Source organism: Micromys minutus (assembly GCF_963924665.1).
Source record: "Micromys minutus genome assembly, chromosome: 6".
Taxonomy (NCBI): Eukaryota; Metazoa; Chordata; class Mammalia; order Rodentia; family Muridae; genus Micromys; species Micromys minutus.
In genome coordinates, this window is record NC_137975.1 from 26,050,727 (window position 1) to 26,075,566 (window position 24,840).

Here is a 24,840-nt window from a genome sequence, read left to right on the forward strand (position 1 = left end):
GCACCTTCTTCACTGAGGCCTCTAGGACATTTAATGCAGCTACCAAATCTTAATTTACTCATCAAAATACATGCAGTCTACTACTGTAGAGATACGTGTATAGCTATGTTGACTGCTGCCCCATTCACAATAGCAAGGAAACAGAACCAGTCTAGATGCCCAACAACTGATGAACCAATAGTAGAAACATGGGAAAGTGCCTGCAAGCTAGTTCACAGGTTACGTAAGGTCCCTGACACCAAGCCCTGTGACCTGTCCCCTGTCCTCCACACAAATACCACACAAGTAATGAGAAACAGAAGGGAAAGGCCAAGATCTACTATCAGAAGAAGAAACAGCTCTTGAGGCTATGGAAACAGGCAGAAAAGAATGTGGAGAAGAAAATCTACAAGTTCACAGAGGTCCTCAAGACCAATGGACTCCTGGTGTGAACCCAATAAAGACTGTGCCTCAAAAAAAATTTTTTTATTTTTATTTTATGTGATTTTTGCCTATGTGTACGTCTGTGTAAAGGTGTCAGATCCTGGAGTTACAGACAGTTGTGAGCTGCCATGTAAGTGTTGGGATTTGAACCTGGGTTCTCTGGAAAAGAAGTCAGTGCTCTTAACCACCAAGCCTTCTCTCCAGCTCCGGAATAATTTTTTTAACGTGATAGATATATAGTGGTTTGAATAAGGATGGCCCTTATGGGCTCATATATTTGAAGCTTACTCCCTAATTGGTGGAAGTATTCAGGAAGGATTACAGGTATGGCCTTGTTGGAGAAGGTGTGTCACTGGGGGTAGATTTTGAGGTTTCAAAAAGCCCAGGACAGACAGGCCCATCTCCTCCTCCCTTCCCTCCCCACCTCCCACTCTGCCTCCTGCTTGTGGATCAGGATGTAAGCTCTCAACTACTGCTCCAGGGCAGTGCCTGCCTGTCCTCACAATCCCCGCCATGAGGGTCCTGAACTCCCTGAACTATAAGCGAACGCCCCCGATTAACTGTTTTCATCAGTAAACTGCCTTGGTCATGGTGTTTCTTCATAACAGTATGCAATAACTAATACAACACACAATGGAATTTTATTCGGCTGTAAGGAAAAATGAAATTTAAAAGAAAATGGAATGAGCTGGAATATACATTAAGCAAAGTGACCCAACCTCGAGAAGACAACCACCATGTGTTCTCTCTCATGTATTTATGTGTATGAAGAAAGATAAACGCTCAAAAACCCTAGAAAGGAGACGAAGAGAGGGTAAAAGGAGGTGGCCAGGAAGTGTGGGGTGTTCAAAAGGGCACCTGTGACATATGAAAGCAGTAGAGGGGAGGCAGGGGATCAGAGGAGGACAACAGAGGGAGCACAGGAGTGAGTGCACAACCAACTCAAACACACTATTTTTGTCTTAAATTTATGTTTTAAGTCAAAACAGAAAGCCATTATGATACCTAATACCTTGTGTGCTAATTTTAAAATATAAAATTTAGGGCTAGTGAGAGGCTCAGTGGCTAAAGGCACTTGCCCTTCCCAAGGACCTGAGTTTGGTTCCCATCATCTACATCAGGTACTCAACACTAGCTTGAGCTACACGGTCCATCTCAGGCTAGCCTAAACTATGGTGTGAGACCCTTCCTGAAAGGAAAAAGAAAACAAAACAGAACACACAAAACAGAAAGTTGTTTGACTTGACAGAGTAATCTTTAACTGAATTTGTCTAGTACTGAATATACATGTTCAGTCTGGATACCACTGGTTATTGTCTACTGCTGAAGAAACACCATGACCAAGGCAACTTATTAAATCTGGAGAAAGTTCTCTATTACATTTGTAAATAAAAAAAAATATATATTCCATAGCTGGCATCCCTTCCTCGCCTACTTCACTAGACCACTGAATGAAAAGAGTGCACCGGCTGAGAGCCAGCGCCCTTCACCATCAAAGCTGTTAGTGAAGGGGGGCTGGGCAGCAAGGCGGTCAGTCACCTGATAAAAGCAGAGGGAGGCAGAACTGCAGGGGAGGATCTCCTGCAACTTCCAGAGTAATAGTAAAATGTATGAAGGACTGCTCACAGCTAGCACAGTCACAGTAAAAGAGACAAGCTGGTAAACACGCTTGCTGGGCAAGCCTGCCAATTAGTTAGTTCTAGCTCCAGAAACCAGAATCCACAAGGGGAGGAGAAAACTGGCTTCCCTAAGTTGTCCCTTTCAACGCCACACAAACAGAATCACACACACACACACACACAGAGTAATCAAAATAAAAATAATAAAAGAAACATGGTTACTGAGTTATAATCTATTATACTAAAAAGTAATAATAATACTAAATGTTAAAGTGAAGAATGACTTAAGATACCCAGCTGAGCTCTACCCTTCACAATTATAGAGAAGTCACCCTTCCAAGAGTTCAAAAAGGTAGTTTAAATCTTATTTAAAGTTGACTGTAGTTCTCTTAGTTTTTACCACATTTTATACCCAGTTTCTTATTCAATGGGCTATGGGACTTTGACTGAAATCTGAAAAATCAATCCCATGGATAACTCTCCTCCTTCCTAGGTTTTCACATACACAAAGTTTTTGAAGTTTTGCCTTCCCCCTCTGTATATGGGAGTCACATTATTACTAACTATACCCACAGCAGAAGAACACTACCAAGATTACATGACGGAAGACACATAAAATCATTCTTGAACAGCAAAGTACTATATAAATACTGGTTGCTATATATAAAACTTTAGGTGGGATCCTAAATAAAACAGGCTGAGAGGAGAATTTTCATCCATATGAAGAGTACGATAAGAGCAATCTTAAGCTATTAACGAAATATATTTAAGGAAAGGGCTTAATGTAAACTTGAATTATCATTTAAAAGTGACTTTGTTCTGGGGAGTTGGGGAGGTTACTGTTTGGTTGGTTGATTTTTGAGACAAGGTTTCTCTGTGTATCCCTGTCCATCCTGAAAGTCATGCTATAGACCAGGCTAGCCTCAATCTCAGAGATCCACCTGCCTCTGTCTCCTACATTCTGAGATTAAAGGCGTGCGCCATCACCACCAGGCAAAAAGTTGAATCTTATGTGAACACATTCACTTTGCACATACAGCAAAAGAAAGATAGGAAGGAGCACTGTGGGTGTAGCTCTGTTGGTAGAGTTTTTGCCTGGCAAACACAGAGTCCTAGGCTTGATCCTCAGCACTGCAAGACTGGACAATGCCAGCACTGGGGACACAGAGACAAAAGGATTAGCTACATAGAGAACTCTAAGTCACCCTGAACCTGTACTACATGCGGGTCAGTGCTGTTGTTTTAAAAAAAGAGAAGGAGAAGGAAGGAGGGGAGGAGGAAGAGGAGGAAGGAAGGAAGGAAGGAAGGAAGGAAGGAAGGAAGGAAGGGAGGGAGGGAGGGAAGAGGGAGGGAGGAAGAAAGAAGGAAAGAAAGAAGGAAGGAAGAGTGGGTGCCCAGGTCAAAAGAAAGAAAGAAAGAAAGAAAAAAGGAAGGAAGGAAGGAAGGAAGAGAAATAAAGAAAGAAAGAAGAATGGGTGCCCAGGTCAAAAGAAAGAAAGAAAGAGAAAGAAAGAAAGAAAGAAAGAGTGCCCAGGTCAAAAGAAAGAAAGAAAGAAAGAAAGAAAGAAAGAAAGAAAGAAAGAAAGAAAGAAAGGAAGGAAGGAAGGAAGGAAAGAAGGAAGAAAGAAAGAAAGAAAGAAAGAAAGAAAGAAAGAAAGAAAGAAGAGTGAGTGCCCTGGTCAAAAGAAAGAGAGAGAGAGAGAGAGAGAGAGAGAGAGAGAGAGAGAGAGAGAGGTTGCCCAGATTAAAAGAAAGAAAGAGGAAGGAAGGAAGGAAGGAAGGAAGGGAAGGAAGGAAGGGAAGGAAGGAAGGAAGGAAGGAAGGAAGGAAGGAAGGAAGGAAGGAAGGAAGCAAGGAGAGTGAGTGCCCAGGTCTCAGCTCACCAAAATAACTGATGAAGTTCAAATGGGGAGAGAAGGTGGAGTTACGACAGTCAGTATACAGAAAATATTGTTGCATAAGTGAGAGAAATCAAGGCGTTATTATTAAGCACAGAACTCTCAGATTACCTGTAACTCAGATATATAGTCATTTCTATTTTCAAAGATTACCATCTCCACAGAGAGACTCAGAAATAAAATTCAACGTCTATTCCATAAGTACCAGACAGAAATTCTGTCCCTGACTGAAGTTGCGCTGCTGCAGAGAAACTAAGACACCCATAACAATGAGGTCAAGGGTGTTCTAAGGGTGGCCTGAAGAAGGCACAAATCACACACCAGCAAAACAAGTGTCGTTTCAAAAAAGCTGCCCGTCTTCATCCGCTACTGGGGTTTTCTTTAATTGACCTAAGTAAGACGTTTTGATAACTGGGCCACACAGATAGAAAGTTGAATTTTCTGAAAGGGTATCAGGCTAATGACACTATAAGTGGCATGATGTACAGGCACAAGACAGAAGTAAAGATTATTCAACTATAGAGATAACATTAAGGACCAAATCATCAGTTACCATGACAACCTAAGTAGGTGGAGGGAAATACAAACATTGACCAGTCACCGGATCCGACAAGTAAAGACCCTAACCCAGGTTATGAGTGGAAGAGGGTGGCCAAGAATGTGAGTTGACTGAAGTGGCCTGGTCTTTGCAAGAGGGCTCTGAGGTGACACTAATAATACTCTTGGTGTCAAGCTCAAGGATCACGGGCTTGCAGGTAAAAGAGCCCACACAACCGAAAGAGAAGTCCTACCTGGTGCAGGGCTGTCAAGCCGTCCACGTTGACCGTGTTGATGTCCGCACCTCTTGCCAGAAGCTTTTTCACCTCGTCCGTGTCGCCGCTGGAGCAGGCAGCCAGAAAGACCGCACCATCCTCGAAGCGGACCCTGGGACTCCCGCGTCTGGTCTGCAGCTGGCGCCCCGTGCCCTGTCGCTCGGCGGGCTCCTGCTCTGTCAGCGAGCCCCGCCAGCGGCGCAGCTGCTCAGCCCGCCGCGCTCGCGCCGACTCTGCTCGCTTCCCTCCCAGGTGCTCCAGCTCCGCCATGGCTCGAGCTTCCGCAGCTGCAGCCAAAACTACCACCACCAGACTGTCGGTAGCCCTGTGTGGTCACGGTCTCCTCCCTCGGAGGGCTTCAGCCAGGGAATGAAGGCGGAGGCCCCCGCGCCGCCATCTTTACTCCTCCCGCTACTAGCACCGCCCACACGCCCCTTTAGCTTCACCACGCAGGCGCTGCCCAAGCCCCGCTTCAGTACGGGACTTGTAGTAGGAGACCTGCCCTGAGGGCGCCCTGGAGCCCTATGGGAACTACATATCCCTGGATGCATTAGAAACCAGTCAAGGACAAGCTGCGTCCTCCTTCGAAGCTGGATCAAGCACCTATGCCTGGAAGAAGCTGCAACTGTCTCTCGGACCAGCGTCAACCTCTTTCTCTAAGCATTTTGGGAGTTGTAGTTTTTTTTTTAATTGTTGCGATCACTAGGCTTCGCTCCCTAACTATCACTTAACACTTGAAGAGTAAAAAAGTAGCAGTGATTAGCCTTATTTTCTAGAAGAGAGAACTAAATACAAAGTACCAGAAGGACTAAAATTCATGTCCTGGTTTTACATCTAGTTTTATTGACATGTATTAGTTATGAATGTGCATGGAGAAAAGTATACATACACATACAGTATTACAGTTTTTCATAAATTGTGTTCGATATGACATTCATTCCAGGTCTGAAAAGATTACCGACTGGTTGAAATTTTTTAATTTCACCAAAAAAAATGAAAATGATTAGGTCATCATAAAGGGAAGTTTTATTATTTCCTAACAAATGAACTTGCCTGTAGCTCATTTTCTATTGGAATGAACTAGGAATCTCATGTTGAAGAAATAAACAATGCCAGGCAACTCACACCTGTAACCCCAGCACCCAGACAGCCAGAAGTTTTAGAACAGCCTGGACTAGGCAGTGAGTTCAAGGTTAGCCTGGGCTACAGAGTGAAACTGCTCAAATCTACTCCCCTCTAAAAACAAACCACACAAAAGAGGGAGAAGGAAGGAGGGAGGGAGGGGAGGGGAGAGAGAGGGAAGGAGGAGAGGAGGGAGGAATGGTGCTGACTTATTCTCTAAGCCCTTAGGAGCTTCAGGCTGGAGTATAAGGCAGTGAGTTCAAGGTCATCCTTTGCTGCATAGGCGGTTCCAGGCCAGCCTGAACTATATGACATTTAGTCCCAATAAAACAAAAACTTTCTAAAATGTAATGAGATTTTCTTGGTAATTTGTCAACATGGAACCTCTTCTTAATAATTAAAAGTATCCAAGTTCCCAAATAGAACTCTGACAAGATGATAAAAGAGATATTGATATCAAAATAACTCAGGAACTGGACATGGTGACACACACCCATTGTCTTGGAAGATCAAGAAGCTGAGACCAGCCCAAGCTGCAGAAGGAGACTGTCTCAAACACAAACACAGATAAATTAGGAAAGACGAGGTAGCATCAGCCTCTCCTTGCAGCTGTCCTGCCCTGTTTTAACAACATGGTCCTAGTAAACAACTAACGGCTACTCAGCTGTGTATTTCACGGCTGCTTTAGAGTTACCAATATACTGGCTTCTAGTAAGAACTTTTAAAGTAGGATAAAATTTTCAGGGACCAGTAATGTTATGCCTTATGGAACTATGTTCTGTTTTGATTGGTTTGATTTGAGATGGAGACTCATTTACTCAGGCTAGTCAAATTCTGATCCTCCTGCCTCTTCCACTTTCCATGTTTTACATATTCCCCCTCCTTCCACTCTCCCTCTCCCCCTTTCTTTTCCTCCCTCCCTCCCTCCCTCTCCTTTGCCCCTCTCCTTTCTTCCATTTTTTATTTAAATTACTGATTTTTTTTTTTTTTTGAGGAAGGTTCTCCACAGTTTAGGTTGTCAAGAACCCAGGCTAGCTTCCAACCCACAGCATTCCTCCCACTTTGGCCTCCCAAGGGCCAGGAATAAGCCACCATGTTTTGTTTTGTTTTTTATAGTCTTAAAATTTAAGAATAACTCAGTCTTGGGGCTGAGGATGAACATTAGTTCATAAAATGATGGTTTGGCACAAGGCCCTGTGCTTCATGGACCAGTCTAAAACAAAGCTATCTTCATGGGGAGGACTTGAGGCCAAACTATAAGACCCTACCTCAGAAACAATTTCTTCCCAGTCTCAATGGTGGAAATAGGAAGAATATTACTTTCTTACTATAACTGTAATATTTGTTTCTTTCTGTCTTTTTTTCTTGTGAAAGTAAGAATATGGGGGCTAGAGAGATGGCTCATCGGTTAAAAGCACTGACTGCTCTCCCAGAGATCCTGAGTTCAATTCCCAGCAACCACATGGTCGCTCACAACCACCTGTAATGGGATCCGATGCCCTCTTCTGGTGTGTCTGAAGACAGGTACAGTGTACTCATATACACAAAATAAATAAATCTTAAAAAAAGAAAAGAAAGTAAGAGTATAACACTATCTTTGGAGACTTTTACAGAGAACATAAAAGGCTTAATTCTTTAAATAATTTAAGTGCATACCTACCTAACTGGAGAGAAATGTATCTTCCAGCCATGTGGTTAGTAAGAGCAATAATTATTGTTGTCTTTATTATTTACATCAGTCAAAGACTTGACAGACAAAACACTTGTCTTCATAGACTTGAAAATGTTTTGTTATTTAAAATTAAAGCTATATATGTTTTTCCCCAAACCATCTTCATCCAACCAAAACTCTCAAAGAATAAACTTATATAATGAGCTTAATGAACAGGTTTGATAGCTTAAGTTTCTTAAATACTCAGAAAGATTTAAAGATTTATGTATTGCCAGGGGCCTGCCCCAGCACATTGACAGGGTGGCCTGAGAGATGAGACAAAGACTGCTTCTTTATTTAGACAGGTTTCACAGAACACAGACAGACTAATGCCTATCCAAGAAGTACAGATGATATCATTTTGTCTCCGGACATATGTTTGAATTTTCATTACATGTCAGGGGTTACAAGTTCAGTCACAATTAGAAAATACAAACTGAACAGATTTTATCTTTATTATTAGCCCCTATAACTCTAATTCAAAGAATCCAAAGTTTTTCTTCATCTTGGCAAACACACTTATTTTATGACAGCTTGCTTTTAGGCTGGCAAGAGAAAATATCTGAACTGGTCCTTTTATGAATAGCAAATACAAACACCTCACTCCTTTTACTATACACTTCATCATCTGTACTATAAAGTAGGGAAAGGTTATTTTAGCCAATCTATCCTATTTACTGAGTTCTATTCCCCCAGGGGTGTACCCTGTATGACTACCCCTATCTTTAGACTGCATTTTCAGAGAGCTCTAAGTACATTGTAAAAAGAGGCTTAAAGTCTGTTACTAATTCTCCTGGCCAGTCAGAATTTGCCAATTACTTTTGTTTACTCTGTACCAATTGTACTGTTTGAGTTTGCTTAGGGGCAGATACCCCAAAAAGATTTCTAGATTCAGAGCCTCTTTTTAGAAATTTCTAGCTTTTGATTATCTGAGTTTATCACAATCTTCAGGGCACAAGGAAGACTTCCAAATAGTGGCCAGATTAAAGTTGTTTCTGCTAAAGCAGAAAGAAAATTGTCTTTAAAAAAAAGACTCATACATAATTTTCTTGGGAAAAGACACAAAATGAGTCATAATACAAAAAGTCCCCAAAAATGTAGCACACAGGCACCAAAACCTAAAAGTGAGGGACAGAATGGCAGACACGGCAGCGCAGTATTTGGCGCAGCCTTGGTGGCACTGTGTAAAACAGCTGTGCTGGCTTCCTGATTGGCCATTTTCTATGACTGTGCCAGTGTACTGAAGTGTGCGTACCTGCACGAGTGCCTACACACAGGTATGTGTAAGTACACACCAATGCCAGAAGAGGGCATCATTTCCTGGGCTCTGAAGGTACAGGTATTTGTTGAACCCCCAACTTGATAAATAGGTGCTGGGATCTGAACTTAGATCCTCAAGGTTGAATAGCAAGTATTCTCCCTCCTAAGACAAACTCTCCAGCCCACTATCAAAACATTTGTAACTACAAGTTAAGTCCAAACAAACAAACAATCCTGTGTACAAATAAAATACTCCTTTAAAATATAGTTTCAGAATAACTGGTCTGAGGAGATGGTTCAAAGGGTAAGAGTACTCGCTTTGAGAGCATGGGGACCAGGGTTCGAGTCCTCAGCACCACCATAAAAAGCCAGGCACAGCTGATGTACCTGTAACTTCTACACTGGGAAACACAGGGTAAATCTCAAGAGCCAGCAGGCCAGCCAGCCTAGTTAAAACAATGTGCTTCTGCATTTGTGAGAGACCCTCTCCTCAGACAACAGGGTATAGAGAAATAGAGGAAGATCCCCCACCATTCTGGAGTCCACAAGTGCTACCTAGGTGCACATACTTACCTACCCACTTGAATGTACCTCATACAGACACACAACACACACACCACTCATTCCCGAAGTAAATAACTGGCCCAACCCAGATTTTGTGTTGAGTAATAATTTTCCATATTCATACTTTAACTGCAACATTAGAACACTCTACTTCTAGAAAATAATGACAAGCTTGTCATGGTGGCACATGCTTATAATCCTGTCACTTAGAGTTCTACTCTAGCCTTGAGCTACATAGGACCTTGCCTTAAATAGTGATAATGCCTAGACAGGAGAATTGTGGTGAGGTTCAGAATGAGGCTTTTGGGGAAAAAAAATTAAAAGTCCTAAATTAGGGTACATGCCTTTGAACCCAGAACTTGGTAGGCAAAGAAGAAAAGATCTCTACTAGATGGAGGCCAGCCTGGTCTAAATGGCCCCAAGCTGCATCATGAGACCCTCAAAAAAATTTTGGCTTCTATTCCCACCAGTTAACATACCGCCCTCTGGTGGACAAATGGAAACGGTACCGCTAGAATGGGGCCTTTCCTCTTTCTGTCTTTCCCCTCCTTTCCTTTGATCCAACTCAATACAGTCTGCGATATTTCTAAGAGAAACTTTAAACTCTGGTTTTTTTTTTTTTTTTTTTTTTTTCAAAGAATCATCCTAGGAAGGTTCCATTTCAGTTCCGGGGACAGAACTAGTCAGCATACAGTCACTGTTTGGGGTAGGAAGAATTAGATGTCATTAGATCACGTGAAGGCCGGTAGTAAGAAAAGTAGTAACTCCCAAGTGATAGGCGAAAACACTTGACTGCAACGAATAAATCCTAACCATGAAATAGCACTTTAACAGCAGATTGAAAAATCAGACCAGACTGTTGCGCCACTCTACAGCTCCTACATTTGTAACACTTAGCACAATTCACTAGCTACACGCCGGCTTAGTCCTACAGCGAAAGTGGGGAAGCCCAGAGCAGAGTTGGTCAGGGTCCTGGTGAACATGAGCGTCTCCAGAAGACAAAACACACCGTGCAACCTCCAGGAGGTACCAGTTGCAGCTTAACATCAGTTTGGACTGAATGCAGAAATCACCGCTGATAGGAGTCTGTAAACTCCACCTCAGTTACCTGGCTATTGCCAGTTATGCTCCGCCCCACAGTTACCAATAAACTGTACCCACAGGCACTATAAAAGGGGCTGCTTGCCCCCTCCTCTCTCTTGCTCGCCCTTGTTATCTTGCCCTTACCCCTTTGTCCCTCCTCTCCTCATTCCCTTCCCCCCTCTCTCCACGTGCTCATGGCGGCCTCTACTTCTCTACTCCTCTTCTCTCTCTGCCCCTAATACCTTCTTAATTCCCCTCCCCATGCCCTGAATAATCTCTATTCTATACTATCCCGTCATGTGACTGTTCCCTCAGGGGGAAGGGATGCTTCAACATGGGTCCACCAGAGGCACCCCCTTTCCCCACACCTCACCACACCCCCATAGAACATACACCCCCCTACTATCTTTATCTTTTTCCTAACATTGGTGCCGAAAACCGGGACATATCTTTTGTCTTTTTATAAACACATCAACCGCCGGTTAGCTTTTGGTCCTGCCTCAAGGTTCCCATAGTTGAAACCAATTCCAGTTCTGCAGAGGTTCAGGTCTTAAGTTTTCCTCTCTCCTAAGAACTATCCACCTCTAATACTCTCAGCTGTGACGTCAAGCACGCACTTGATTGTTCTCAAAAGATGATCTTTCTAGAGGTGGAAGAGCGCTTGAAAGTCATTTATTCTGTGGTTGGTGTGTGACTCGAGGATCAAAAGCTGGTACAGTTTGTAGGAAGAGCGGGGCTTGTTTTCTTAGCACAGTGAAGGGAGGGAGAGGTCCTTAACTTCCTCATAGTGCAAAGGATCTCTTGCTTTAAACTAACTTGTTCAGCTTCCATATACTTCCGATGGTAAAGTAATTTACCCCCAATCACTTTATTCTTCAGAGTCCTGATGGAATGTTTTATCCACCAGAATTATAATTTTTTTTCAGCTGGAGGAAATCTATGTACCCAAGGCTGGTCTCAAAAAAAAATTTTTTTTTTTTTATTCCAACATGCCTGTGCCACCGTGCTCGACTTTTTTTTTTTTTTTTTTTTTTTTTTTTTTTTTTACCGTGCTCGACTTTTATCTTTCGACTATTGGTCTTAGATGAAGTAGTAAAGTTTCCCCTCACATTACTTAAAGCCTGGGCGACTTGAGGCGGGCCTAATTCTAGCACTTGGGAGACTGACTCAGGAGTCCCAGAGTAGCCCGAGCTACATAGCAAATTCCAAGCTAAGCAGGGGCTGCATCGCGAGACCCCGTCCCAAAGAACCAGAGCAAAGAAATAAAGGCAGCTATTCAGCAGTCGCTTCTCCAAATTGTGTCCAGTTGCCTTTTCTCTCCTGTAAGCGACTTCCAAACTCGCCCTCAGCGAGAACTGGGAATTCCGGGTCGGGTGCGCGCGCAAATTTGAGCTCTGCGTGTGCGAACGCACGCTCGGAGCGCTGGCCAATAGGCGGGCGAGCGCCTCTCCCCGGGTTTGCTGCAGACCAATCACAGTCCTGTCTTGGATGGGGGTGGAGTCATTTCAACCGTCTCCCGGGTTCAGCGTGGGCCCAGCCTGTAAGCCAGGCTGCTGGGTCGAGCTGCGGGTGCTACCCGCGGGAACGTGCCCGAGGTCACAGTGAGTCTCTGGGGAAGGAGTCTCGCTTCTACCGGAGTCGCCCCGGAAGGAACGCTGCGGGGAGAGAGAACCGCCCTGGGCGCCCCAAGGCTGTGCCTCTCGGCGCTACCGCCGGCATCTGCCACCTACCACAGGTTCAGTGCATTGATTATTTACCGCAGGCCAGGGGCACAAAACAAAGCGCCAGCGCTCTGGTATCTGAGGTGAGTCAGAAGTACAGAGGGTGGAAAGACTAGGTGGGGTACGCTGCTGCAGAGGTGGAAGGAACAGTCCTCTGGTGTGACCTCACACATAGATGAGAAAGAATTTAATGAATAGTCCGTGCAGTTCTAAGCATACGTTTGTGAGGAGTGATTACTAGAAAAGAGCCGAAAAACGCCGGTTTAAGACAATTAAAAAGAAAACACCTTTTGGAGCTGTAGTGTAAGGAACTTTTTTGTTATGGTTGTTTGGTTGGGGCTTCGTTTTGTTGTTTGTGAGACAGGTGTCGCTGTAGCCCGGCCTGACCTGGAGCTGACTTCCGCCTAGGCGCCTCCCATGTCTCCTGCCACCAAGCTCCAGCTCAGTGAAGAACCTTTATATTCAGAAAATACACGACAACACATTTATGCCAAAGGACTTTTTAAAGTTTTTTTTTCGTGTATATGAGTGTTTGTCTGCATGCATGTATGCCTGGTGCCCACGGAGGTGAGTGGAAGGTGTCAGTTATGAGGTGTCAGGTGGGTGTTGGGAACTGAATGTGGGTTATCTGGAAGAGATGCCAGTGCTGTTAACAGCTGAACTATATCTCTCACCCCAGAGGACTTTGTATATAACAATTGTTATAGTCTGGTAGCTTCTTTGAGGGAAACTGCCTTTTTTTTTTCTCATTCTAATCTGATTAGCATGTGTTCCACTGTGTTCTTATTTTATATAAAGATACAGTTTATAATTAGAGATTTATTGTAATTTTTAAAAAGATTTATTTTATGTATATAAGTACACTGTAGCTATCTTCAGACACACCAAAAGAGGGCATCAGATCCCATTACAGATGGTTGTGAGCCACCATGTGGATGCTGGGAATTGAACTCAGGGCCTCTGGAAGGACAGTCAGTGCTCTTAACCACTGAGCCATCTCTCCAGCCCCGAGTTTTATTGTAATTGATTGTGGACTATTGGGATTGAATCAAGGTGTCAGGCCTATGCAGCAAGGGCTTTAAGCTGCTGAGCTGTTTTTCCAGTCTTCTGTGTTGTGATAGAATCACGGCTCTCATCCAGACAAACCACACCAGGCCAATATGGTCCCACATGGAAGAGGTTTACTGGGAATGACGGACACAAGAAGGGAAAGAGAAATGAGGGAAAGGAGGGTCTGCCTTTTATTTAAACTGTGACACATAACTGCTCCCAGGTGAAGGTGGGAGCTGAACCAAAAGCATGTTGTGAATGTATGGCTGTTGCCATGGCAACAGATGTGCGGGTCCCTGTCACCTTTAGGTGACAGTGCTGCTGGAGGTGAAAGTGGCTGTTCCTGATACCAACACCCTATAATTGCAGGAGTTTTGTTTTACTGAAAATAGTCCATCGGATTACTGTATAAAATAGCAATGCTTTGGCTGAACAAGTCATGGGGAGAAAGCTAGTAAGCAGCACTCCTCCTTGGCCTCTGCATTAGCTCCTGCCTCCAGTTTCCTGTCCTGTGTGAGTTTCTGTCCTGGCTTCCTTCAACAATGTACTGTGATGTGGAAGTGTAAGCCAAATACTGCCCCTCCCCAGCACTCCTCCTCCTTGTTTTCCCCACCCCCAATAACAAGGCCTAAGTAGGCTTAAAGAAAATGATAGAGGCTGAGCACACATCTTAAATCCCAGCAGAGGCAAGCCAATCTTTGAGTTTGAGATAGATAGCCTGGTCTACAAAGCGAGTTCTAGGACAGCTAGGGTTACAAAGAGAAACCCTGTTTGAGAGAGAGAGAGAGAGAGAGAGAGAGAATGAGAGGGGGAGGGGAGAGGAGAGAGAAGAGAAGAGGGGGGGAGAGAGAGAGAATTAAGATATAAAACACTAAATTAGGTTATTAAAATAAATTATTCTGAGATTTTTCTCTTGTATGGAAAATGAGTAAAGCTGAACTGTTTTTTGGTAACTGAAGAGATTTTTTGTTTTGCAATAAATAACTAGATTTTTGTATGTGTCATCAATAAATTTTTATTTCATTATTATTATTGGGGGGTCACACCTGTGGGAAGGGCAGAGGACCTTCTGTTTTCTATCTGTCTTCTCACATGATGGATTTCTAGCATATGGGAGCTGAGGCAGAAGACTGGGACCAGCATAGGAGACAGGCTAACTTCAGTATGTCAAGGACAGAAGAATGTTGGAGGATGAGATACAAATTGGAAAGCAATATATAGCCTTAAGTGTTTACATTTAAGAAGAAAATTTGAAAACTAATACGGCTCAGCTGGTAGTGTGTTTGCCAAACATCCACAAAGCCCTGGATCAGATCCATAGAAGTTGGATGTAGAGGTGCACACCTGTAATCCAATATTTGGAGGTCGGGATCAGAAGTCATCCTCAGCTACATAGCAAGTATTAAAACAGCCTGGGATACATATGGCGTCTGTCTCAAAACAGTGAGGGAGGAAGGCAAAGGGAAGATGGGGTAGGGGGTGAAGCATAACCCTAGTCTGGAAAAGAAAAACTAAGAGAGTACAAAGATATCAGTAATAAAGACAGATTAATAAGATCGATACACCAGGAAAAATAAGGGAAGGCCAAAAAAAAATGGTCTAGATGTAGATGAACAAATTTTTAGAAGAAAATGGAAGCTTACTGGAGTGAGCTCAAGGTCAGCCTGGGAAAAAGCTGAGGTAAAACTTATGAACAAAGCTCTGGGTCCAGCACTGCAAGAAAAAAAGAGATGAAGATGTGTTCATCTAAATTGTAGCAAAATAAGCTATAATGTATAGTGTTATATGTGTAATATACATCAAAATGCTCTTTAGGTGGTTGCTAGTTGAGTAGATAGATGTGTTTGTGGGTGTTACTTGCCGTCAGAGACTACATAGAAAGATTAGAATGTTAGAGAGGGATGGGCTGATTGACAGGGTGAGTTCCTTTAAGAATAAGGAGACTGCAGAGTCCACATAAATGGAGAAAATGGCAGACATTTAAACACACACAGTCTACCCAGGTCCTCACTGCCTGGGCAGACTTAGATATATTTGTGAATAGAATTGGACCCAGGCTCTGTTCTTATAACCTAATAATTTATTAATGGAAGCAGACAATCATTTTAAACTTTTACAATTGTTATTATTTGGATGAATAGACCAAAAGTTCATGCAGAAATGGGAAAAGTTGGGCTCCCTTTGTCACAGAGAGGAATAAGAATCTGTTCCTCATTAAACTGAGGCTGTGCTGAAAATGCTAGTCAGCGTGGCGATTTCACGGTTGCTTCTTTTCCAGTCCACCCCTGCCGGCCCTTAGTGTGGAGCAGTGAACTGTTTGTGGTTCCTTTCACTTGAGATCATGCAGAGAGCCTCACGTCTGAAGAAAGAACTGCACATGCTAGCCATCGAGCCTCCCCCAGGCATCACGTGCTGGCAGGAAAAGGACCACATGGATGATTTGCGAGCTCGTAGGTGTCCTGTCATGCCTGCCCTATTGAAGATTGTCCTAAATTTCACACATTGATGTATATTAAAGTAGCCCATAGTACAGTGAAGGGGTCTGCCATCTTTCTTCCTTAGCTGGTTTGCTTGATGTTTTCTGTCTTTGACTTTTTATATCTTGTACTGGTTTGTAATTAAGGTTGTCACCTGGGTGTTGGTAGCACATGTCTACAATCCCAGGATTCTGGAGGCTGAGGCAAGAGAAAGAGGATTGCTTCAAGTTTGAAACCAGCTAGGCTACAGAATGAGATCTTGTCTCAATAAAGATTTTGTTTGGGGGTGGGGAGGCAGGGACAGTAAGATGTCTCTTGAGTAGGGGCACTTGCCACCAAGCCTAGTAACTCAAGTTTAATCTCCAGGATCCATATGGCAGAAGGAGAAAACTTTCACATATATGCCATAGCATCTGTGTACACATGCACACACACTAATTATAATTTTCAAAAGAAAAAAAAAAAAACAGGTTTATGTATTAGTTGTACAGCAGTGTTTGAGGCCAGGCGGGCAGACAGAAAACACTGCATGGAGAAACAGGTAAAGCCTTAACTGAATTACTGTCTTATACCCAGTTCCTTTTTTCCCTTTCATTTCTTTTGTTTGTTTGATTGTTTAGATTATAGTTCATGTGTGTGTGTGATGACATGCACACATGTACAGGTGCCTAAAAGAGCCAGAAGAGGGCATCAGATCCTCTTGAGTTAGAGAGGCAGACAGTAGTTGTAAGCTACCTGATATGGTGCCGCGATTGGAACTCTGATCCTTTGGAGGAACATTGAGCACTCTTACCTGCTGAGCATGTCTCTAGCCCTTATACCTAGAACTATAGACCTTATTAGGTTCATTTGATACTAGGTTGGCCTCAAACTTTTGATATAACCTGGGATGACCTTGACTTTCTAATTCTCCTGTCTCTACCTTTGGACTTTCAACCTATGCACCATGTATGGTTCATGTACTATTTGCTGCTGAATTTGGGGTTTATATGCTAAGGAAGTGCTCTCCTGAGTTACATCCTCAAATCTTTGTATGGTAATTCAAATCATCTGGTTCTCCTTTAACTTTTCTTCTTTTTTTTTTTTTTTTTAATCAAGAAATACTGGGTGGAACCAATACACCTTATGAGAAAGGTCTTTTTACACTGGAAGTTATTGTTCCTGAAAGGTGAGTATGAATTAGAGTTGGCTTATAAGGTAAGGCACAGCCATTGAAAGACAGACAGTGTACTATTTAGAGCATTAAATGTAGCAGTTAAGAACCAGTGTTTTAATCCTAGCCCTACCATGAAAAGGAATGTAGTAAGTTATTTTTGTCTCTTCTCTAAAATAATGGACCACACTGGAGCTGAGCCTCACCCCTCCCAAAAAATGGAGTAAATATGTATTTTATATAATATAGAATTGACACTTGTAGCCATTTTAGGTGTAAATTTCACATCATTGTGCTGTTTGTTTGTTTGTTTGGTTGGTTTGGTTTTGGATTTTAGAGGCAGGATTTCTCTGTGTGACTCTGGCTGTCCTGGAACTTGTTCTGTAGACCAGGCTGGCCTCTAACCCAGAGATCCGCCTATCTCTACTGGGATTAAAAGCAGTACCACCACCTCCACCTAGCATGTTGTGCAGCTGTTAATATTATCTTCAGAACGTTTTCATCTTCCCAAACTGTAACTTGATACCCATTAAAAGTCCACCCCTCCCAGTCTTCCCTGACGCCAGCCCTTGGCACCCACCACTGTTCTCGCCACCTCAGTGTGGGCCCTTCAGTCAAGTGTCTTTTAAGGTCCAGTCAGGTGAGCTGTAGCTGGAGTTTTGTGTAGAGTGAAGAGAGATGAAATGAGTATTTTAACTTTTTTTTTAAGATTTATGTATTTATATATTTTATGTATATGACTCCACTGTCAGATGTCACAGCAGAAGAGGGCATTGGATCCTATTAGAGATGACTGTGGGCCACTATGTGCTGGAAATTGATCTCAGAACCTCTGGAAGAGCACTGAGTGCTCTTAACGGCTGAGCTATCTCTCTAGCCCCCAAGTGTCTTAACTATTAAAATTGGACATTTCTGTCCCACAGTGGGGGGCCTGGGCAAACTTGTTAGGCCTGAACGAGTAGCTTAATAATTATGTTACATCAAATCTGAAAATAGACTGGAATTCTGCAAAGTTTGTTTTTCACTGAGGAGATATAATAACTAAATCCAATGTGTAAGTCTAGTTGGAGCCTGTTTGAAAATAACAGCTATAAAAGTATTTGGACACAGGGACTGGAAAGATGACTTACTGGCTGTTCTTATAGAGGGTCTGGGTTCAGTTTCCAGCACCCACATGGCAGCTCACGGCTGCCTATAACCCCAGTTCCAGGGGCTCATACACCCTCTTCTGGCCTCTGAGCACCAGACATGTTGATGGTATACAGACACACATATGTGTGGATGACCAAATCTTTTTCCTATTTTTAATTTTTTTAAATTTGGAGACAAGGAAGTTTGAATAGTAAATAACTGGGGGGTTCTTTTTAAAAACTTTCAGATATAATGGTATCACAATAGGACAGTGTTCTTACACTTAGTAGATACTTGGTAGTATTTAGAATGGGGAGGGGAGGATTTGAGTGGTTTCAAGTACCATTACTTCAACTTTTTGATTACTAGTAATTTTGATTGTTGACGAATTTGGGGGTCTGCCTTCCAAATGCTGTCTTTCTAAAATGTTCAAATCCATCATTATTTTAGATAGCTACTAGTGACCACAAAGGATTTAAGGTGTAAAATGAGCCCCTACCCCTAACTGAGGTACTAATAAAACTGATGACAGTTGATAGCTCTGGGAGATGGAGAGTCACTTTTCTTTAAGGATTCCCTTAGGTTAACTGTGCTCTGGTGGATGGCTCCACATATGAGTATATGGGCCCCGTAAATCGTAATGTTCAGTATGGTGATGTACACCTTTAATCATGAAGCAGCGCTAAAATAGTTTCCTCCTCTCACACATTCACAGGTACCCATTTGAACCTCCACAGATCCGATTTCTGACTCCAATCTATCATCCAAACATTGATTCAAGTGGGAGGATTTGTCTCGATATTCTCAAATTGCCACCAAAGGTGAGTAAAGATTAAAGAGCTGACTCTGACATCTGTTTTCTTGGCATTGGAAAGGGGGAAGCAAACCTAGCATGGCAGCTCATGAAATCCTAGCGCTCTGGGAGGTGAGCTCTGTGAGTCCTGGATAGCCAGAGGAAGCCTGTCTCAACAAAGGAAGGAAGGAAGGAAGGAAGGAAGGAAGGAAGGAAGGAAGGAAGGAAAGAAGGAAGGAAACTGAGTGAAACATTAAAAGAAAGGAGGAAGCAGGAGGATGAGGAATTAAAGTTCATTCTCATTGCCAATGCAAGTTCATAGCCAGCCTGAGTTAAATAAAACTGTCTCAAACAGGCAAAGTCCTTATGTTATTATATACAGTGTCACATTCTTTTTGATTTGTTTGAGACAGTGTCACATAGCCAAGGTTAGCCTTAAACTCCTGGTCCTCCTGCCTCTACCTTATAAATGCTGAGATAATAGGCATGGGTCACCAAGCCTGACTCAACAACGTCACACTGTCACACAAAAGCAATTGTTCATTTGTATAGGGTGCGTGGAGACCATCCCTCAACATCGCCACTGTATTGACCTCTATTCAGCTGCTTATGGCAGAGCCCAATCCTGATGACCCATTAATGGCTGACATTGTACGTATTCCCATTTTTTCAGTACAGTAGCCTACTTTATCTGTACCTTTAATATTTCAGCTGGTGCTCATAGCAGTTTCTCTGTTTTAACTATAATTTCATTTCAGTCTTCAGAATTTAAATATAACAAGATAGCTTTTCTCAAGAAAGCCAGGCAGTGGACAGAGACTCATGCAGGACAGAAACAAAAGGTATGATATTTGCTAATATTATCAGTTTGAATATTTTATCTATGGGGATGGAAAGGCTAATGACTTCCACCCCTGAGGCACTAGTAAAACTGATGACAGTTGATAGCTCTGGGGGATGGAGAGTCACTTTTCTTTAAGGCCTTTCTTAGGTTAACGGTGCCATCAGCTCTACACTCATGAGTATTAATATGGGCAGTACAAATTGGACTTGGTGTGTTATATTTAAAAAAGTAAATTAAGGCCCAGCATGGTGATACATGTCAATCACCTCACTCAGAAGGCAGAGAGACAGGTCGATCTCTGAATTGGAAGCCAGCCTGATCTACCTAGTAGTTCCATCCCAGCCCAAAAAAAAAAAAAAAAAAAAAAACCGAAATGTTAATTAAAAATCAAAGAAGGCTTAATATTGGAGAAAGATAGGGGATAGGTCTGTAGGAAATGGGAGGAGGAAGTAGGGAGTGAATGTCATCAAAATACATTGTATGAAATTTTTAAAGAACTAATAAAATATAATATATACAAACATATATGCATATTGTGCTGTGTATCCGGGGACTGGAGAGACAGTGTAATGGTTAGGAGGTCATGCTCCTCCTTTCCTGACTAACTCATCCAGCATTTCTGTCAGGAGAGTCACAATGTCTCTAACTCCAGCTCTTACAGACCTGACACCCTCTTCTGGACTCCACAGGTACCTGCACTCCTGTGTCCACAAACCCACATACAGACACATAATCAAAACCAACTACATTGTTTCTAAAAAAAATTATACAGATCACTCTCCCAGATTAAGCACTTAGATAAAAATAGAGTACATGTCTAAACAATATTTATTAAACTTTCTAAATCCACACTGGGCTCTAGAATGGCTAATGGATTCTTTCTGTTGTCACCATCTAAAGAGTGGGGGGTAAAATGCTTGGCTGCTCATCTAACAGTTGTCATCGTCTGACAACACTAGAGGGCGGGCAGCATCTGCTTGATAGTTTTCTGTTCCTGTGAGTAGCAGGAATAGAAGGAAGGTGACTCATTCAAGTTTTTCTTATTTGTCCTTTTTTAAAAATAATTTTGTTTATTTATTTATTATATTTAAATACAGACACACCAGAAGAGGGCATTGGACCTCATTACAGATGGTTGTGAGCCACCATGTGGTTGCTGGGATTTGAACTCAGGACCTCTGCAAGAGCAGTCAGTCCTCTTAACCACTGAGCCATCTCTCCAGCCCTTATTTGTCCTTTTTAATATTGAGCTAGGGACTAGTTAAAAGATAATGAGAAGGTAGGCTTAGGGAAAGTTTTCTTTCTTATGGGACCACATTCATGGGAAAGGGTGTGTTTACATTTATTTTGTTTTGTTTTGGAGACAAAGTTGTTTGTTTGTTTGGGGGTGGGGCTTGAAGCCCTAGCTGGCTTGAACTTACTATGTAGATTAGGCTAGCCTAAAACTTAGTAGTCCTTTTATCCTTTTGATTATTGTTGTTGGTTTTTTGTTTGTTTGTTTGTTTGAGGTTTTTGAGACAGGGTTTTTCTGTGTAGCTGTAGCTGCCATGAAACTCACTCTGTAGACCAGGATGGCCTTGAACTCAGATTTACCTGTTTCTGCTTCCTGAGTGCTGGGTGGTGTGTGTCACCACTGCTTGGCACCTACCTCTTGATTGTTGTAGATATAACATCATTATGTCTAGGACATAGCGTTATGTAGCTATTTTCTCCATTAGCCTTCTCTCCTTTGCAGGCTGATGAAGAGGAGCTAGGCACCTCGTTGGGGGTTGGTGACTCTGAGGAAAGCCACTCCACACAGAAGAGGAAGGCCAGGCCACTAGGAGGAATGGAAAAGAAGTTTTCCCCTGACGTTCAGAGAGTGTGTCCTGGTCCCTCTTAGTTACTGGCAGTCTGTGTCAAGGTGGTCTCTTCTGCTTGTTTCTTTTAAATGTTTTTCTTTGTGTTTGATGACAAATGTTTGTATCCTTACAAAACGCCTTGTATGTTTACGAATTCTGCCACGCAGCAACTCTTTAAGGATAGTTTGATTATTTATCTTGTACATATGTATTTAGAAAACTTTTAAACTTGAAAAATAAATAATACTTAATGTTAAGTGTGTGTTTATACGAAATGCGTGCCTGGGAGTGGACTGGTTATATAGTGCTATATGATCAGAATGTTAAAATATTTTGTCAACTTACCATCCCTGGAGACAGAATGCTTGAGTACATGAAAAATCGATGTTAAGAATCATTGCCCTAGGCTTTGGGGAGTGTTTTTTTTTCAGAAGCCTTAATCTGTGGACTAAAGCAGTGTGCCTTTTGCCAGTGCTTAGTTGTTCTCAGCTTTCACTCTGGGATTTATGTAGCTGGGAATTACTACAGCATAACTTTCATTTGTTCAACAGTCTCTTTTGTTGTATGTTGAGATAGACTTTCTGTGTAGCCAAGGCTAACCTCAGGTGTACAGAGGCTGGTCTCTGCTTCCCGAGTACTGGGATTATAGGCATACACCACCATGCCTGGCCTGTGACAAATATTTTGCAGTTAGTTGCCAGACTTGAATCCCCCTATCATGAATCCCCCTATCACCATATCCCCTATAATGGATTGTCTTATGGTGGATCTGGGGTGTAACCTAGCCAGCACTTTATCCTCCCAGTCCTGTTATCCCATTAAATGACAGAGTTAATAGACTGGAATATAAATCAGCTGATGTAGGAAAAGGGTACCTGTACTGTGTGAATATAAAGGGGATATAAAGGCTGGACCTGCCTAGATAGAGACTATAATGTTTCTCCGTGTCCCAGAATAGCAGTGATGGTTTTACATATAAGGTATGCCACAATAGGAAAGATGCATCTTTGAATATGTGTGTTCTGCATCAGCAGTCACTCAGTAACAAGCTGCTATACTTTTCCTGACATACAGAGAAAGTTACTGTGAATATATCTGCTTATTAATGACATAACATTTGCTGAAATTGCAGATTTCTGATTTCTACAGATTGGGATTGAACTCACGGCCTTGCATATAGTTGGCAGATGTTATACTGCTGAGTTATTAGATCACCTATCCTTACAGATTTCTTTCTTAAAAAAAATATTTAATTTATGTACATAGGTGTTTGTGTGTTGGGTGTATGTATTCCTACCTCATGCATGCAGGAACCCAAGGGGCAACAGATCCCCTAGAACTGGAGTTACAGATGGTTGTAGATTGCCCAGTGGGTAATGGCAACCAAAACCAGGTCTTCCGCAGGAGCAATAAATGCTCATCTTCCAAGCTATCATTCCAGCCTCCCTTACATAATTCTTGAGCCCGCTTCTTAGGATCAGTTACTATTTTCTAAAGTCTAGAAATTAATTTTCTTCCAGATTTGTATCTTATATTCATTAGGCAGACTTGGTGTTCCTAAACCATTAATATGTCAGTTAGGGTGATCTCAGCTGTTAGTGAAATCAGACTGGCAATAATAGAATCCATTGTCCTTCTAAATGAGGAGGAGTAGGCTAAGTGGATTGGTGGCCTCAGGCTCAGCAATATCAGGAGATCTTGGCCACCCCATCTGCTTTACACAGTTCTAGCTCTCTCTCTCTCTCTCTGGCTGTTTATCCTTAAAGTTCTCTAAGGTGAATGGCAGCCATGCTTCCTTATTCACATCCAGCAGGCCCTGGAGCTCTGCTTTCCGTTGAACAAAAATCTCATTGGTCTACCTTAAGAGCAATCACTGTGCCAGGGAAATGCTCTGAGCTGGTTGGTTCAGGCTAAACCAGAGACAGAATGAAAGGAAAGTCATACATCATAGAACAAAATCTGCCACACTGATTTATCACTAGGCTAGTCGGCTCCTCCAGTTCCCTCTCACTTCCGCTGCCATCATCTCTCGCCTGTACCAGAGCCAGAGGCTTCTCAGTTCCTTACCACTTAGTCTGTGGTGCTCCCAGCTGCAAGAATGATCAGACAGTGTAAGTCTGATTCGGCTTCCTTCCTGAAGCCCTTCAGCTGGCTTCCATTTGCATTGAAGATAGCAATAACAACAAGAAAGTCAGGCTACTTCCCTGACCCATAAGCCCTTCATGCTTTATCTGCATTGCACCTCCTTCCCCTGTAGACACCCCCTACACCTGCCATGGTAGTTTCAGCTCAGTGCAGCCTCAGAAGTTTATCAGCCAATAAAGCAGCTATAGAGCCTCAGGTACTGTACTCATAACGCATACTCAGTTTTCTTCATAGCCTAAGAGAAATGTTTGTGTCTCTTGTCTGGCTACATGTGCTGGGGATAGAGTACTACAGGGGACTTCTCATAAAACATAACAGAGCTGAAGTCATCCATCCATCCCATCCATCCATCTCTAGTGATTATAGAGCACGGGCTGGGGAAAGATGTGACATCTCCAAAGATTAGAAAAGTCCAGATTCTCATGAATGGGAAATGACTGAAAACCTGAATGAATTCAAGATGGAAACAAATTCAAAGCCATCCTCAGCTACATAGCAAATTTGAGGCCAGCTTGGGCTAAAAGACCTTGTCCCCTACCCCTTTTTATTTAAATTTAATTTAGAAAAAAAAGGGGGGGGAGAAAAGCCAGTTTCATCTCTGATGGGCATTGCTTATCAGTTTAATACTCTTAATATTAGACCTTGCTGTTGAGGTTTTGTCTTTTATTGTCTGTTGTAATGCTAAGTTCAGGCCCTTACAACCTAGAGCCTGCAAGTAGCCCTGTGACCCAACCCCCAGTTAATTGTGATTGGTAAATAAAGATGCCAATAGCTGGGCAGAAGAGACATATGCTTTGGAGCATGAAGAAGAATAAGCAGGAGGAGAAAGAAGAGCCACCATGGGATAATTTGTAAAGCATCCTGCATGGGGCCCTGCACGGTTGACATTTGTACAGTGCTTGCAGGGGCATGGAGACAGCGATCCAAGCATAGGTGAGCCCTGGGGAGCTGCCTTGTCCTTGGCCTACTTGCCCGTCTGCTTTGTTCCTGGGACAGCCAAACTGAGCTGTGTTTTTAACTTCAAACCCCTAATTAAAGGGGAGAGATGACATCCATGACTGATCATATAAACACTGCAGATTCCAAGTTCCCCTCCTCTCCTGCCTCCTCCCTCCTCCCAATCCCCCACTTCACCTCTCCCCACAAGCTATCTAAATAAGAACAGATTTTACCACCCACCTTGTGGGCAGGCA

The 24,840-nt window shown here is 42.7% G+C and overlaps 2 protein-coding genes across 3 annotated transcripts in view; one reads left to right on the forward strand and one right to left on the reverse strand.

Moving 5' to 3' along the window:
- Positions 1 to 5,158, reverse strand: part of PPP1R12B (protein phosphatase 1 regulatory subunit 12B) — a 185,028-nt gene extending 179,870 nt beyond the window's left edge. For both annotated transcript variants that reach the window (XM_080918063.1, XM_080918062.1), the window contains exon 1: positions 4,732 to 5,158. In XM_080918063.1, coding sequence (XP_080774189.1) covers positions 4,732 to 5,022 — 291 coding nt within the window. In that variant the 5' untranslated portion in view covers positions 5,023 to 5,158. The remainder of the gene's footprint in view (positions 1 to 4,731) is intronic.
- Positions 5,159 to 15,604: 10,446 nt separating this feature from the next.
- On the forward strand, positions 15,605 to 21,543 carry UBE2T (ubiquitin conjugating enzyme E2 T; the record flags this gene model as incomplete). Its single annotated transcript, XM_080917834.1, has 6 exons — positions 15,605 to 15,713; positions 16,839 to 16,908; positions 18,740 to 18,845; positions 19,370 to 19,468; positions 19,576 to 19,659; positions 21,397 to 21,543. 6 exons carry the CDS (start codon positions 15,605 to 15,607, stop codon positions 21,541 to 21,543), a joined length of 615 nt encoding a protein of 204 aa, XP_080773960.1.
- Positions 21,544 to 24,840: the final 3,297 nt, after the last annotated feature.